This window comes from Heterodontus francisci, chromosome 8, assembly GCF_036365525.1.
Source record: "Heterodontus francisci isolate sHetFra1 chromosome 8, sHetFra1.hap1, whole genome shotgun sequence".
NCBI lineage: Eukaryota > Metazoa > Chordata > Chondrichthyes > Heterodontiformes > Heterodontidae > Heterodontus > Heterodontus francisci.
Window position 1 is genome coordinate 10,037,634 of NC_090378.1, and position 16,172 is coordinate 10,053,805.

The 16,172-nt window shown below is 42.6% G+C and overlaps 1 protein-coding gene across 1 annotated transcript in view; it reads right to left on the minus strand.

Annotated features, from left to right (window-relative positions):
• Positions 1–258: 258 nt before the first annotated feature.
• LOC137373172 (di-N-acetylchitobiase-like) overlaps positions 259–16,172 on the minus strand; it is a 58,086-nt gene continuing 42,172 nt past the window's right edge. The window contains exons 5-8 of the mRNA XM_068038029.1: positions 11,129–11,300; positions 10,946–11,043; positions 10,126–10,287; positions 259–462 (exon numbers count right to left, since the gene is read on the minus strand). Coding sequence (XP_067894130.1) covers positions 259–462; positions 10,126–10,287; positions 10,946–11,043; positions 11,129–11,300 — 636 coding nt within the window. The remainder of the gene's footprint in view (positions 463–10,125; positions 10,288–10,945; positions 11,044–11,128; positions 11,301–16,172) is intronic.

The window sequence follows — 16,172 nt, forward strand, 5'->3', positions numbered from 1 at the left end:
CTGTCATGAAACATTATGGTAACTAATGCAGATTTGGTGCATTTTGTCAACAACTTAAAATGCCTGAAGTGACCAGATCTTGGAGTGCAAATCATGTTAGTACATTTACTTTCCATTGAATAGGAATTGATTGATTAGATAAGATCTTAAACATGTTCTTTAGATCTGCGTTTGTTGAATTTCTAATGTTGGAGGTCAGCTCACTTTTTGTTGTTTTTACTTACAAAATTAAATAATCACATGAGAAGAGTAAATGGTTTAAGTTCTCCATTTTCCTCGGATCGGGCACAGAGCATTCCACATTTCTTCACTTTGCATTGCTACTGTCGGACCAGCAGTGTAGTTTAGGTAATTTCCAGTCCATGCACCTATGCCACGGAGTTTTAGTTTCTTCAAGATCAATGATTTTAGTGAAATGCTCTCTGGATCATCATACCAAACCTCGTGGTATGTATTATTAACCTGCCAAAAAAGTCAAAGAGAGTTATACAGATAGGAGTTAGGTTTGGGTCAGTGCATAGCTTTTAGACACAATACTGAACATCTCCACTATTTAACACCACTATTTAAAATACATGAAACTTGTCCTTGGTTTAATAGAATAAGTTTAGTTGGATTGAGGAGATGAAACCTATAAAGGTATATAAAAACAAGAAATGCTGGAAATACTCAGCAGGTCTGGCAGCATCTGTGGAGAGAGAAGCAGAGTTAACATTTCAGGTCAGTGACCCTTCATCAGGTAGTTTGTTCTAAACCTCAATTACAACAGATTTTTTTTATATTTGTTCATTCGATGCGAGTGTCATTGGCAAGTCCAGCATTTTTGCCGATCCTTAATTGCCCTTGAGATGGTGGTGGTGAGCCATCTTCAGCAGTCCATGTGGTGCAGATACAGTTACAGTGCTACAAGGTAGGGTGTTCCTGGATTTAGACCCAGCTATAGTGAAGGAATGGCGATATATTTCCAAGTCAGGATGGTGTGTAGTTTGAACAGGAAATTGCAAGTGGTGGTTTTCCCATGCTTCTGCAGCCCTTGTCCTTCTAGGTGATAGAAGTCGGAGAGTGCTGCCACAGGAGCCTTGGCAAGTTGCTGCAGTGCATCTTATAGATGACATACACTGCTGCCAGTGTGTGCTGATGGTGGAGCGAATGAATGTTGAAGGTAATAAGTGGGGTGCTGATCATGTGGGCTGCTTTGTTCTGGATGGTGTTGAGCTTTGATCTTCATGAATGTTGTTGGAGCTGCACTCATCCAAGCAAGCGGCGAGTATTCCATCATATTCTTGACTTGTGTCTTGTCGATGGTGGACAGACTTTAGGGAGTCAGGAGATGATTTAATTGCACAGAATTTCCAGTTTCTGGCCTGCCTTTGTAGCCACACTATTTATGTGTTTGGTCCAGTTATGATTCTGCTCAAAGGTAATCTGCAGGATGTTAATGGTTGCAGGTGCGGTGATGGTGATGCCATTGAATGTTAGATTTTCTCTTTTTGGAGATGGTCGTTGCTTGGCACTAATGTGGCACAAATGTTACTTGCCACTTATTAGCCCAAACCTGAATATTGACCATGTCCTGTGGGCACAGATTGCTTCAGTATCTGAGGAGTTGTGAATGATACTTAGCACTGTGCAATCATCAGCTAACATCCCCACTTCTGACCTTATGATGGAGGGAAGGTAATTGATGAAGCAGCTGAAGATGGTTGGGGCCTATGACACTACCATGAGGAACTCCTCAGCAGTGTCCTGGGGCTTAGATGATTTGCCTCCATCAACCACAACTATCTTCTTTTGTGCTTGGTATGACTCCAACCAGTGAAGGGGCTTGCCCCTGTTTCCCATTGACTTCAATTTTTCTAGGGCTTCTTGATGACACACTTGGTCAAATGCTGCCTTGATGTCAAGGGAAGTCACTCTCACCTCACCTCCGGAATTAACTCTTTGGTCCATGTTTGGATCAATGCTGTAATGAGGTCTGGATCTGAGTGATCCTGGCCAAACTGACACTGAGCATCAATGAGCAGGTTATTGCTGAGTCAACGGCACCTTCCATCACTTTGCTAATTTTCGAGAGAATGGGTCGTCATTAGCTGGATTGAATTTGCCCAGCATTTTCTGGACAGGACCTAACTGTGATGTTGGATGTTTTATGATTGTCTTTAAGAGTCATGTCCCTTTAGGATCTAAGTGCCAGGATGCAGTCATGTGACTGCAAGCCTGAGTCACTCTGCAACTGTAACACCTAGCGGCAGGTTCTGTTAATAGTTAGCTCTGCATTGTATATACTTGTCAGCTGTTAATAAACTCATTTGTGATCTTCAACCAACTGGACTCCACGCATGTCATTTATGTTATCAGACAACATAAAAAGAACTCATTATATGGTGGCAGCTCCTCATTATGTGGTGGCAGCTGTGGTGAGAAGCCAATTAAAATTGAAGACCACAGGTAAAACAGCTTTAAAAACTCCCTCCATACAGCTAAAATAAAGAAAGTTAAAAAGAAATACAGGCTCTATGAGTGAAAAAAAAGAGAACTTACCTCCAGCTGTCGAAGACAGAGTTCTCAATGACAGGCTGCAAATAGGTCTCCTGGATCAGGTAAGTCATTTTGCCATTGGTGCAGGAATCCCAGTTAAAAAAAAAACTTTGACGTGCTTAGAAATTTGATTTTTTCAAAAATGTTCCATGTTGAAAAAAACCTGGGAGACCCAACCCCTCTTCCAGGCTGATCATGGTCGGCGCCATCACAGGAGGCGTCTGACAGAAAAAAGCATGGCAATCCTCCATCCATGCAGCTCGCAGCCACAGTTTTTTTTAAAAAAATGTGAAATCACTCAAGCATGAAGAGTTTTCACTCAGTCAGCCAAAGTTTAAAAAAACCCATATAACCACTCAAGCTTGAAGAACATCAGCAAACTCTTAAAACTGAACTGCCTATTGAACACCTGTGTAAACAGACAGACTAGAGTGCTAAAAGCAAGATAGACAGACAAGCACTTTTCAGCACCTGCTCCTGTCAATCAAAGCAGTCAGTCCAAAGAACAGAGTTTTTTTTAAAAAAAGGAAAGTAGTGCAGATTCAGAATAAGTTTTAAAGCAGAAGAACAGCAGAACAATGGAAACCAAATTTCCCAGCATGAAGTGGAAGGCCATGGATATCCTGTCTGAGTTCCAACTTTTCAAACAAAGAATGCAGTTATGCTTTACACACCAAGTAATTGCAGAACCAGAGAAACAAGCTGTAAAATACTAATAGCAGTTGGAAATGAGGGATACACAGAATCAATATCTCAGGCTTATCTGATGAGGACCAGAAAGATCCCACAGAGATATGGAAAGTGTGAGATGATCAGCTCTGATTAAAAGTGAATTTTAGAATTCACCACCTGGAATTGATGTCTTACAGGCAACAGCCACAGGAATCAACAGACCAGTTCATCAGTAGATATCGTAATAAGGGAAACATATGCAATTTCTCAGAAGCTGAGCTGTCGGGCCAAATCATGGAGCTGATGATTGTATCAACACCCATTGAAGCATTTCAGAAGGCCCTCTCGGGGGGTGGAAAAAGAAATGTCACAACATTGATGCACTGCTGGAAGATCACAGAAAATACAAAGTCATTGTAGCTGGACAATAGCACCTGCAAGCATTAGGTTCAGTCAACAATACTGGCACCATAACCAGTTCAAAAAGAGCAAGTAAGCTGTGTGGTAAGTGTGATTGGTCCCACTCGCCATGAAGTTGTCCTACATTTCAAGACCTGTGCATAAGGACAGTGGGCCCACCTATGCAAGAAATCTGGCTCCGAAGACACAGCCAGAGGTCACAGTAGGGCACAAACAAACAGATGACAGATGCAGAAGCAGGGCAACAGCAGCAAGGAAAGCACCAGAGACCTGGGAAAATGCAAGCCAATACATGGAGTCCACGGCTTTCGCTACCATTAACATCATGTGCCCAAAGAAAGCTGGCAAACACACACTCACGGTTAAGATTGACACTGGTGCTCGTGCAAATATCTTACCAGTCCAGATTCTGAAGGATATGTACCGAGATCATTGCAAATCAGTGATACAAAAGACAACTACCAAGTTATGTGCATACAATAGGTCACCAGTCCTGTGTGTTGGCACACTAACAACAATGCAATACAGCTATGGGAAGATGGCATGGAAACTGCCAACATTCTACCTGGTAGACATGAGTTTACCAGCAGTGGCAGTCCTACCAGCACGTAGGGACCTCAAGATAGTAACCATTCATGAGGTCACCAAGGTACCCATTACAGCAGAAGAGATTGATGTTGTAAGCACTGAGAAGCAAAGGCTGGCAGCGGGGAGCATTGCCAATGGAAATCTCAAAGGATCGGAACCCGCTTGCAGACTCTGGCCAGCATCAAACGATGCAGTCTGGAAATCTAGAAACAGCACAACTATGCGAAGCCACACTTCTGCTATCCAGAGGACCACCAGCACCACAACAAGTCAGAACAGACAGGTACTGTCATGAGGCCAAGTCCTCCTCCCCCAACAAGTCCTCAACCTTGAGCCCAAAACCATCAGACACAGAGGATGAGGAGAGGCGAAGGACACGCAATGGAGGCAGAGGAGGAATGAGTTGAAGTATTGTCTGGTGGTTCCTCGTGATAAGGTGCCAGAGCTTTCCAAGAATGACAAGTCCTCAAAGGTGGTCATCCTCAGAAAAGCACCCGGGTATATTAGCAGGCTGAAGGCAGAGCAACAGAAACTGAATGTAGAAAGAGAGAAACTTCAGAAAAAACAGCAACAGTTTGGATGCAAATTTTCCGATACAACTCCGAAACGATAAGTGGACTCTTAAACTTATGCATGTGTAAATTCCATAATCTCTATCCATGTGTAAATAGTTTTGATGTTATCCACTTTAATGTATTTTTACTTTGAACATACAAGACTTATCTTTGGAAAGTAAGGGGATGTTGTATTATTGCCTTTAAGAGTGATGTCCTGTTGAGATCTTAGTATGCTAATGAGCGAAGTACCAGCTGTCATGTGACTACAAGCCTGAATCACTCTGCAACTGTAACATCTCGAAACAGGTTCTGTAAATCGTGAGCTCTGCACTGTATATCCTTGTTAGCTGTTAATAAACCTGTTTGAGATCTTCAACCAAATGGTCTTAACACCTCTCATTTATGTTGCACTTGACAACATTAAAAGGAGCTCATTATATGAATGAATTTTTCGAGGAGGTGACCAGGAGGGTAGATGAGGGTATAGTCTACATGGACTTTGAGGGTTTTGATAAGGTCCCGGATGGGAGATTGGTCAAGAAGCTAAGAGCCCATGGATCCAGGGCAATTTGGCAAATTGGATCCAAAATTGGCTTAGTGGCAGGAGGCAGAGGGTGATGATCGAGGGTTGTTTTAGTGATTGGAAGCCTGTGACCAGTCGTGTATTGCAGGGATCGGTGCTGGGACCCTTGCGGTTTATAGAAACATAGAAAATAGGAGCAGGAGGAGGCCATTCAGCCCTTTGAGACTGCTCCGCCATTCATTATGATCGTGGCTGATCATCCAACTCAGGAACCAGTTCTGGCTTTCGCCCCATACCCTTTGATCCCTTTAGACCCAACAGCTATATGTAACTCCTTCTTGAAAACATATAATGTTTTGGGCTCAACTGCTTTCTGTGGTATCAAATTCCACAGGTTCACCTGGGTGAAGAAATTTCTCCTCATCTCGGTCCTGAAAGGTTTACCCCGTATCCTTAGACTATGACCCCTGGTTCTGGACTCCCCCACCATTGGGAACATCCTTCCTGCATCTACCCTGTCAAGTCCTGTTAGAATTTTATAGGTTTCTATGAGATCCCTCCTCACTCTTCTGAACTCCAGCGAATATAATCCAAACCGACTCAATCTCTCCTCATACTCCAGTCCCACCATCCCAGGAATCAGTCTGGTAATCTTTAGCTGCACTTCCTCTATAGCAAGAACATCCTTCCTCAGATAAGGAGACCAAAACTGCACACAATATTCCAGGTGTGGCCTCACCAAGGCCCTGAAAATTGCAGCAAGACAACCCTGCTCCTGTACTCGAATCCTCTCGCTATGAAAGCCAACATACCAGTTGCCTTTTTTACCGCCTGTTGGACCTGCATGCTTGCCTTCAGTGACTGGTGTACGAGAACACCCAGGTCTCACTGCACATTCCCCTCTCTCAGTTGATAGCCGTTCAGATAATAATCTGCCTTCCTGTTTTTGCTACCAAGTGGAAAACCTCACATTTATCCATATTATACTGCATCTGCCATGCATTAGCCCACTCACTCAACTTGTCCAAATCACCCTGAAGCCTCTCTGCATCCACCTCACAAATCACCCTCCCACCCAGCTTTGTGACATCTGCGAATTTGGAGATATTACATTTAGCTCCCTCATCTAAATCATTAATATATATTGTGAACAGCTGGGGTCCTAGCACCGATCCCTGCCGTACCCTGCTGGTCACTGCCTGCCATTCGGAAAAAGACCCATTTATCCATGCTCTTTGTTTCCTGTCTGCCAACCAATTTTCTATCCACCACAATACACTAGCCCCAATCCCATGTGCATTGATTTTACATGCTGGTGTACATTAATGATTTATTTATTTTAATTTAGAGATACAGCACTGAAACAGGCCCTTCGGCCACTGAATCTGTGCTAACCCTCAACCACCCATTTATACTAATCCCATATTCCTACCACATCCCCACCTACCTATACTGGGGGCAATTTCTAATGGCTAATTTACCAATCAACCTGCAAGTCTTTGACTGTGGGAGGAAACCGGAGCACCCAGCAAAACCTACACGGTCACAGGGAGAACTTACAAACTCCACACAGACAGTACCCAGAATTGAACCTGAGTTGTTGGAGCTGTGAGGCTGCAGTGCTAGCCACTGCGCCAATGTGCCACCCAAGTAGGGGCTATAGGAGGTATGATCACTAAGTTTGCAAATGACATGAAAATTGGTGGTGTCATAAATAGTGAGGAGGAAAGCCTTAGATTACAGGATAAGAGAGATCGGCTGGTAAGGTGGGCAGAGCAGTGGCAAATGGAATTTAGTCCTGAGAAGTGTGAGGTGATGCATTTTGGGAGGACTAACAAGGCAAGGGAATAAACAATGGATGGTAGGACCCTAGGAAGTACAGAGGGTCAGAGGGACCTTGGTGTACTTGTCCAAAGATCACTGAAGGCAGAAGCACAGGTAGAAAGACATATGGGAAACTTAACTTTATTAGCCGAGGCATAGAATCTAAGAGCAGTGAGGTTATGATAAAACGCTAGTTAGGCCACAGCTGGAGTACTCTGTACAGTTCTGGGCACCACACAATAGGAAGGATGTGATTGCCCTGGAGAGGGTGCAGAGGAGATTGACCAGGATGTTGCCTGGGCTAGAGCATTTCAGCTATGAAGAGCGACTGGATAGGCCAGGGCTGTTTTCCTTGGAGCAGAGAAGGCTGAGGGGAGACCTGATTGAGGTATACAAAATTATGAAGGACATAGATAGTGTAGATAGGAAGAAACTTTTTCCCATAGCAGAGGTGCCAATAACCAGGGGGCATAGATTTCAGGTAAGGGGCAGGAGGTTTAGAGGGGCTTTGAGGTAAATCCTTTTCACCAGAGGGTGGTTGGAATCTGGAACACACTACCTGAAGTGGTGGTCGAGGCAGGAACCCTCACAAAATTGAAGAAATATTTAGATGAACACTTGAAGTGCCATTGCATACAAGGCTACGGGCCAAGTGCTGAAAAATGCAATTAGAATAGATAGGTGCTTGATGGCCAGCATGGACACGTTGGGCCGAAGGGCCTGTTTCTGTGCAGTATATCTCTATGACTCTATGGTGGCAGCTCCTCATTACACTGGGGACTTCAGGAGGTGGCCGAGGTGTATTATTCAATCGGCACTTCTGGCTGAAGATGGTAGCAAATGCTTCAGCCTTGTCTTTTGCACTGATATGCAAAGCACTGCAACCTTACTTGTACTTTATTAATCTGCAAATTGCCTTAGTACATTAACATATCACACATGATTAGAAAAGAAGATAGAAAGTAATGTTCAGAAAGTCTCATCACTGATCCCTCATTGAGATCACAGGACCTCAAATGCGAAGAGATATCCATTGCTTTAATTCTTCAAAATATGAAAATTGACAAAGTCAATGGAAGTATTGACCTCGAGTCTGGACTGTAGGATAGTGTACAAATAATTTAATAGTTTCATGATGCTATTCAGTGTAAGGTTTTCATCTGTCACACTCGGCCCCCATCTGCCAAGAATTAGGCATATTAATTTTGTCAAGAACGTTGATTTTAAACTGTTACTGGCGTGAAGAAAGAACTTGTTAAACAGATCGGCTGTGGCTGGAAAAAACATTTGCATATTAACAGACAGTGTTTGGAAGGACAAAGCAGCCATTCCCTGATACATTCAACCCACAATGGACTTTCGATCATCAGATGTTGACGGTGGGGGTGCTCACATTCCCGTTTTCCTGCTAAGATGGCCGAGTACACAAACGGACATGGTCAAACCAGCTAGTCACATCACTAACCTGCTGGGCAACCTGAGTGTTTTGAATTTGTACAATGGCTGGCTCGCCACAGCTTCTCCTGTCTGCCTGCTGCCATCTCTTTCTCACAAGCCTCTGAATCCACTGAGGACACATGAACCCCAAGAGAGAAAAGTCTCCGACAGTGAACAAGTTTTAACAGGAATACTGGGTCCCAACGAAAAGCAAGATCTTCCTACAATCAAAGACTCTACAGTGACTTCGAAAACCCATAACAAGAACTCTTCAGATATTGCCTCAAACGTTTCCTCTTTATTTTTCTTCTGCTCTTTTCTGTCTCTATCTGCATGTGTGTATCGCGTATGCATGCTAGCGTGGGTGCGTCGTGTACCTGTAGGTGTTAACTGAATTAGAGTTTAAGTTTAATAAATTTCAACTTTTCTTCTTTAAACCTAAGAAAGCTTGTTTGTGCTGATTTCTTTGCCTTATAATTGGAAAGTGGTGAACAAGGATTCACCAAGGGAGAACTAAAAACAGTGTGTTTAAAATTAAACCCTGCTACAGTAAGACCAGGTGAAGGCTGAAAGGGAAACCTAGATACCTTTCTCACCTGTTCGTAACAATCTGACTGAATTAAACATTCATTTGCTAACACCCCACAACATTACATAACTATCTTCCTGCACTTGAAAGAAACTTATTGTGTGAAACTCTTGTGATGATTTAAACAGATATGATCAAGTTCAGTGTGAAGGACATTCTTTAGTTTCTTGGAGGAGGAGCTCCAAGGAAATTCCCAGTCAATCTTTTCAACATCAAAACCAATGAACTCATCTGGATGCTGTGCAACATATGAACACAAGGCACATGTTAACAGGGCAAATATATTCCTTAAAATTGTCATGATGACTGACTGCCCTGATTAGCAAGAGTACATATACTATATATATATATAAAAAAGCTTCTAAAGAAAGGATTTGCATTTAAATAGCACTGTTCACAATCTAAGAACATCCCAAAGCACTGTACAGGTAGTGAAGTACTTTTGAAATGTAGTGACTGTTGTAATGTAGGAAATGCAGCAGACAATTTGCACAGAGCAAGATCCCACAAACAGCATGTGATAATGATCAGATAATATTTTAGTGATGTTGGTTGAGGGACAAATATTTCCCAGGACACCAGGGAGGACACCTCCACTCTTCCTCAAAATAGTGCTATTGGAACATTTATGTCCACCTCAGAGGACGGATAGGACCTCAGTTTAACTTCCCATCTGAAAAACAACACCTCCGACAGTGTCTGCAACTGGTTTTTCACAATGTTTTAACAAGGTGAACTGGTTTTGTTGCTTTGCTCCTCAACTCCCCTGTTCTTGTCAATTCTCCAACAACACACATTTCCTGTTGTACAAATTTTACATTTTGAGCTTTGCTGAACCCAATACACAGAGAATACTGAATCATAGAGTCATCGAGTCATACAGCATAGAAACAGGTCCTTTGGCCCTGCAATGTTCACATTTTAGAAAGAATGTTGAAATGCACAGGTTTTCACTGTGCTTTGATTGATAGTCTTACCATGTAGACATAATATGGGGATTTGTAATCATCATCCCAATATCTGCCGGTAATTGATCTGGGCAGCTGCTGCATGATCACTTTATATGAAATTTTTTTTCCAATATGAGGACTGCAAGGAGCACCACTAAAAGGAACCTTTCGTAATTCACATCTACTAGGCTGTAAAATACAAAAATGATGAGAAACTATTACTTGTGAATATAATTACTCTGCTAACTTCAAAAATGGAGTGACAGCATGACTGATCTCCAAGTATATCAGCTGTGAGGGACAATTAGGACTCACGGATCAATTGAAAATTTTGAAACTATGATAGATTTTTGTGAGGCAAAGGTATTAATAGAGACAAAGTCAAGGCAGGTATATGGGATACAGATCAGAAACAATCAAATTGAATGGTTTAACAGGCTTGAGGGATCAAATGGTCTACTGTATCTCATATGCTTTTTTGATTTCATGTGTGAAGGGATGAGCTTTGAGAAAAATTTTGAGAAGCTTCAGATTTACAGTCTAGAAGAATGCAGTTAAGGAAATGCCTCAGTGAAATAAAATACTAAATATCATGGATACGGTAAGTCCAGACAGCAAGCCAATGGATACAAATGGAAATTAGCGAAATTGTAGAACAGGTATTAAAAAGCTTTGTGTAAAAAAAGCGGTTATTGAACTGGCCTACAAGCAAGCTCAGCAAGGCAAAATATTGGGCTGTTTCAAAATACAATTAGATGCCCGAATGGGGCAGTTAATTTAACAGAGAGGTGTGTTTCAGACTTCACTCCTATTTCTTGTGCAATGCAAACTAAACATTTCTTCTTACCTCATAAAAGTGCTGGCAAGGATAGTCGTAACCAAACCATGGAACGGTCATCACCAGCTTTCTGGAATCAACACCCATATTGATATAAGCAGAGAGACCTAAAGGGATAAAAATATGAAAGCCTTAGATGAACATTGATATAGGTGAGGCAAACCTTGAACAAGAAGGTTTTAATGTACATACCTGAATAAACCTGGTGATAGGGAGCATTTGCTTTTGCAAAGCACTCACCCCACAGTTGCTTCTTCACATTAAAGGACTTCACAACTAAGAAGTCAGTGGAATTTGCCATTTCTGCATAATCAAGGCAGTTTCCACCTGGGCAGTTTGGAGTCCAAGGTACATTAAATGTGACCTGAGGAACAAATAGTAATGAGAAGTTAAGTTTATTTCACACCTTATGTTGGATGTCACTGGTAGTTATATGGTTTTTATAAGCACTCCCTTCTCATGCATGGTTCATGGGAGCTGTGAAATTTAAGAGACTTTCTACAGTGTTCATGATGGTATTATATCATACATGATAAAGTTGGGGAAAATCATGATTCTTAATTGTTAGGATTCCTAATTGTCAAAATATTAAGTCAGGTTCAATTTCCCAACGCACACCTACCTTCCTTCAAATTTTCTGTGTTCCTCTTTTAAAGGCTAAAAGTTGTGAGCAAATTGCAGTCACAAAAATGTTAGCCACACTCCAATATCTAGCCAAAGTGGTCACATGCTTTAATGCTGGGCCAGGCATTGAATGCTGGCAGGCTGTTTGATTGTGTGCATTGGCAAACCCAATTGGTGTCCTTGCCCGATATCTGGACATTCACTGTTTCAGCAGCAGGTTTGCAGATAGTAATCAGATGTTCCATTAGATCTTCCCTGGCCCAGTGGCCCTAGGGGTAAATTGTACTCTCCAAGATCCCAGCTGAGATCAGATAATTCTGCATAAAGCAGAATTTGTATGACTCACATAATCACTGCCGTAACCAGAAAGCATTAGTGAGCCTAATCTCCAGATTTGAATCACTGTACTCCAAGTTAGCGAATTCTGTCATGTGAAAACCTTTTAACAATAAAAGTCTGCTTCAACCATCACCCAATACAAATGCAGTGATTGGCTTCATTTTTTGCCTGTGTAATGGCTCCTGAATTTTAGAGTGAAGGATCTGATAGGTTTCTGCAAAAATACAGGTTTTTTCTCCCTTTTATGAAGGGTTTTCATGGAGTAAATAATGTTACGGACAGATGAGAGATGATAGGGATGTCTCCCCCTTCCACCTCTCGACTGACTGCAGACAGCACATTTTAAAATAAAAATGTTTTAACACCTGAGTGCTTTAATTGTTAGGAACAGACAAATGACAGGTTTTCTTGTAAATTTTACAAGAAAGATAAATATTCATTTTTTTCAACACCAAAATATGTGAAACTACACCCACTGTCACACTTATACAGATACACAGTCACTCAGGAAAAGATTGTGATTATAAACATAGCATGCGTTTTGGTCTTATGATTTCAAGAGTTCGCTGTTACACTTTACTTCGGGTGAACACTTGAAATGATGCATGTCTGAAATCCCTCCAGGCAAAGTAATACTCCAGGCAAGGTTCAGTGGTGAAGCCCGGGTGCAATTCCTTGTGTGAAGAGATCAAGCCCAACTTGAGTCTCTGCCTACAAGCTGGTGGTCTCAGGCAGGGGCTTTATTCTTTGTTCGCATTCGTTGCTCAGAATATGCCTTATTAAAACCCCTTATCGGAAACTTAGATTCAGTCATGTGCCGAGAGCATCTCTTTCTATTGTCCTCATAAATAGTTTCTGATGGTTAGGCCATTGTCAGATGATGGAGTCCAGGTATCATTCATCCACATACCATCTTGATAAAATAGAGCTTTTCACACCCATTTACTGGATTTCAAGTTTAGAATCGAAGACTCTGCAATAGTATTCTGAACACAGTTTTGGAAATTAACCATAGAATCATAGAAAGATTACAGCATAGAAAGAGGCCATTCAGCCCGTCCTGTCCATGCCAGCTGAAAAAACTAGCCGCCCAATCTAATCCCACCTTCCAGCACCTGGTCCATAGCCTTGCTGATTACAGCACTTCAGGTGCAGGTCCAGGTACCTTTTAAAAGAATTGAGGGCTTCTGCCTCCACCAGCGTTTCTGGCAGGGAATTCGAGACACCCACCACCCTCTGGGTGAAAAAGTTTATCCTCACGTTCCCTCTAAATGCATGCCACGTGCTAGTGAATATAGGAATAGGAGGATAGAGCTGATGAACGCATGGCTGAGGAGATGGTGCAGGAGGGAGGGCTTTAGTTTCCTGGATCACTGGGTCTGTTTCTGGCATATGTGGGACCTGTACATGTTGGACGGGTTGCACCTGAACCGGAACAGGCCTGTTTCGACCGTCCGCTCCTGTCAAAACCCCCAATCAAAATATACGATTCTGATTGTGGTGGGAGAGATGCACTGATAATTCAATCCTGTCGCTCCACAGATCGGCTAACATATCATTGAAAACTTTCCAACTTAAAGATCGGTGGCACAGTGGTGCGGTGGTTAGCACCGCAGCCTCATCGATTCAGGGACCCCGGTTCAATTCTGGGTACTGCCTATTCGGAATTTGCAAGTTCTCCCTGTTACCATGTGGGTTGTTGCCGGGTGTTCCGGTTTCCTCCCACTGCCAAAGACTTGCAGGTGGTAGGTAAATTGGTCATTGTAAATTGCCCCTAGTGTAGGTAGGTGGTAGGGAATATGGGATTACTGTAGGGTTAGTATAAATGGGTGGTTCTTGGTTGGCACAGACTTTGTGGGCTGAAGGCCCTGTTTCAGTGCTGTATCTCTAAATAAAGTAAGACTCAGCCAAATTATACCATCTATTAACCCCCGAATGAGACTAACTCACCCAGGTGTCTTTAAATCAGTAAATTAACTCTTTAATTTGAAGAACTAAATTCTTAAACACTATGAAGATATGAACAACATCGAAAATAGAAAAAAATAGAGTCCTTGCAAATTTACAGTCAAATGTTGCCTGAAGTCCTCACAGGATGTTGCTCAAAGTCCTCTCTGGATGTTGCTCCAAGTCCTCACGGAATGTTACTTTCTTTCTCCAGCGAATTGCAACAATTACTGACTTGCAAATACTTTCAATGGAATCAAGCTGACTTTAGAGTTTTTGTGGGATAAAAGATTGTCATTGTCTAACTTTCCTTTCTTCAATTAAAATTACCAGAGATCTCTGTTTTGCCTTGACTTTTTCTTGGAAATTTGAGAGATAATAATAAAACAGACTAAAGTCCTATTCCTTCAGTTTAAATGGTTGAGAGCTCTTTTTCCAGGCTCTAACACCATAGCTGTGTCCTCTGTGTCTGTGTTCTGTTAGCTCAAACTGAATTGTAACTAATATATTGCATGAGTCTCACTCCCAGTGGCTGTTTCCACAGTATCGAGAATGCACCCTTTGAATCGCAGTCTCCAAATGGCTGCTTCTAAGGCAGCGAAAATGCACCTTCCTATAACTCCTGAGGCTTGCAGGTTGTTAAAGCATTACTGATCCCTTGCTAGCTTTAAAGGTAAACCGCATACTCCTGAAAAAACTACAGGACCGTGACAGGGACCAGCTTCCTTGCTGGGAGGTTTGCTAGTGCTGTTGGGGGGTTTTAAACTAATTTGGCAGGGGGATGGGATACAGAGTGGAGTTACAGTAGGGGGTGATGCACAGTCAAATGTAAAAGAGAAACTGAGTCAGTCTGGAAGGCAGAGCAAATATAGACCTGTTAAGGCACAAGTGAAAAATGCAAGGCTGGATTGCATTTATTTTAATGCAAGGAGTCTTACTAGTACAAAGAACAAAGAACAGGACAGCACAGGAACAGGCCATTCGGCTCTCCAAGCCTGCGCCGATCTTGATGCCTGCCTAAACTAAAACCTTCTGCACTTCCAGGGACTGTATCCTTCTATTCCCATCCTATTCATGTATTTGTTAAGATGCCTCTTAAACGTCTCCATGGTACCTGCTTCCACCATCTCCCCCGGCAGCAAGTTCCAGGCACTCACCACCCTCTGTGTAAAGAACTTGCCTCGCACATCCCCTCTAAACTTTTCCCCTCTCACCTTAAACCTATGTCCCCTAATAACTGACTCTTCCATCCTGGGAAAAAATGTCTGACTATCCACTCTGTCCATGCCGCTCATAACTTTGTAAACCTCTATCATGTCGCCCCTCCACCTCCGTCGTTCCAGTGAAAACAATCCGGGTTTATCCAACCTCTCCTCATAGCTAATGCCCTCCAGACCAGGCAACATCCTGGGAAACCTCTTCTGTACTCTCTCCAAAGTGTCCACGTCCTTCTGGTAGTGTGGCGACCAGAATTGCACGCAATATTCTAAGTGTGGCCGAACTAAAGTTCTGTACAGCTGCAGCATGACTTGCCAATTTTATACTCTATGCCCCGACCGATGAAGGCAAGCATGCCGTATGCCTTCTTGACTACATTATCCACCTGCGTTGCTACTTTCAGTGACCAGTGGACCTGTACGTCCAGATCTCTCTGCCTGTCAATACTCCTAAGGGTTCTGCCATTTACTGTATACTTCCCACCTGCATTAGATCTTCCAAAATGCATTACCTCACATTTGTCTGGATTAAACTCCATCTGCCATTTCTCTGCGAAAGTCTCCAACCGATCTATCTCCTGCTGTATCCTCTGACAATCCTCATCACTATCCGCAACTCCACCAACCTTTGTGTCATCTGCAAACTTACTGATCAGACCAGCAGGAAGGCAGATGAATTGAGGGCGATGATTAGCACATGGGATTATGTTATTATTGCTGTCACAAAGACATGGTTGAGGGAGGGGCAGGACTGGCAGCTCAATATTTCAGGGTATAGAATCTACAGGCGAGACAGGGGAAGGGGTAAAAGAGGAGGTGGCATTGCACTGTTGATCGAGGAATCAATTACTGCAATAAGGAGGGATAATATCTTGGAATGAGGCCAAATGGGTAGAACTTAAGAACAAAAGGGGGCAATGACTTGGCTGGGTGTGTACTACAGGCCGCCAAACAGTCGGGGAGAGATAGAGGAGCAGATATGTAGGCAAATCTCAGAGAGGTGTAAAAATAATAGGGTAATAATAGTCGGGGATTTCAACTTCCCCAATATCAACTGGGAAAGTTTTCGTGCGAAAGGTTCAAAGGGGGCAGGATTCTTAAAATGCATA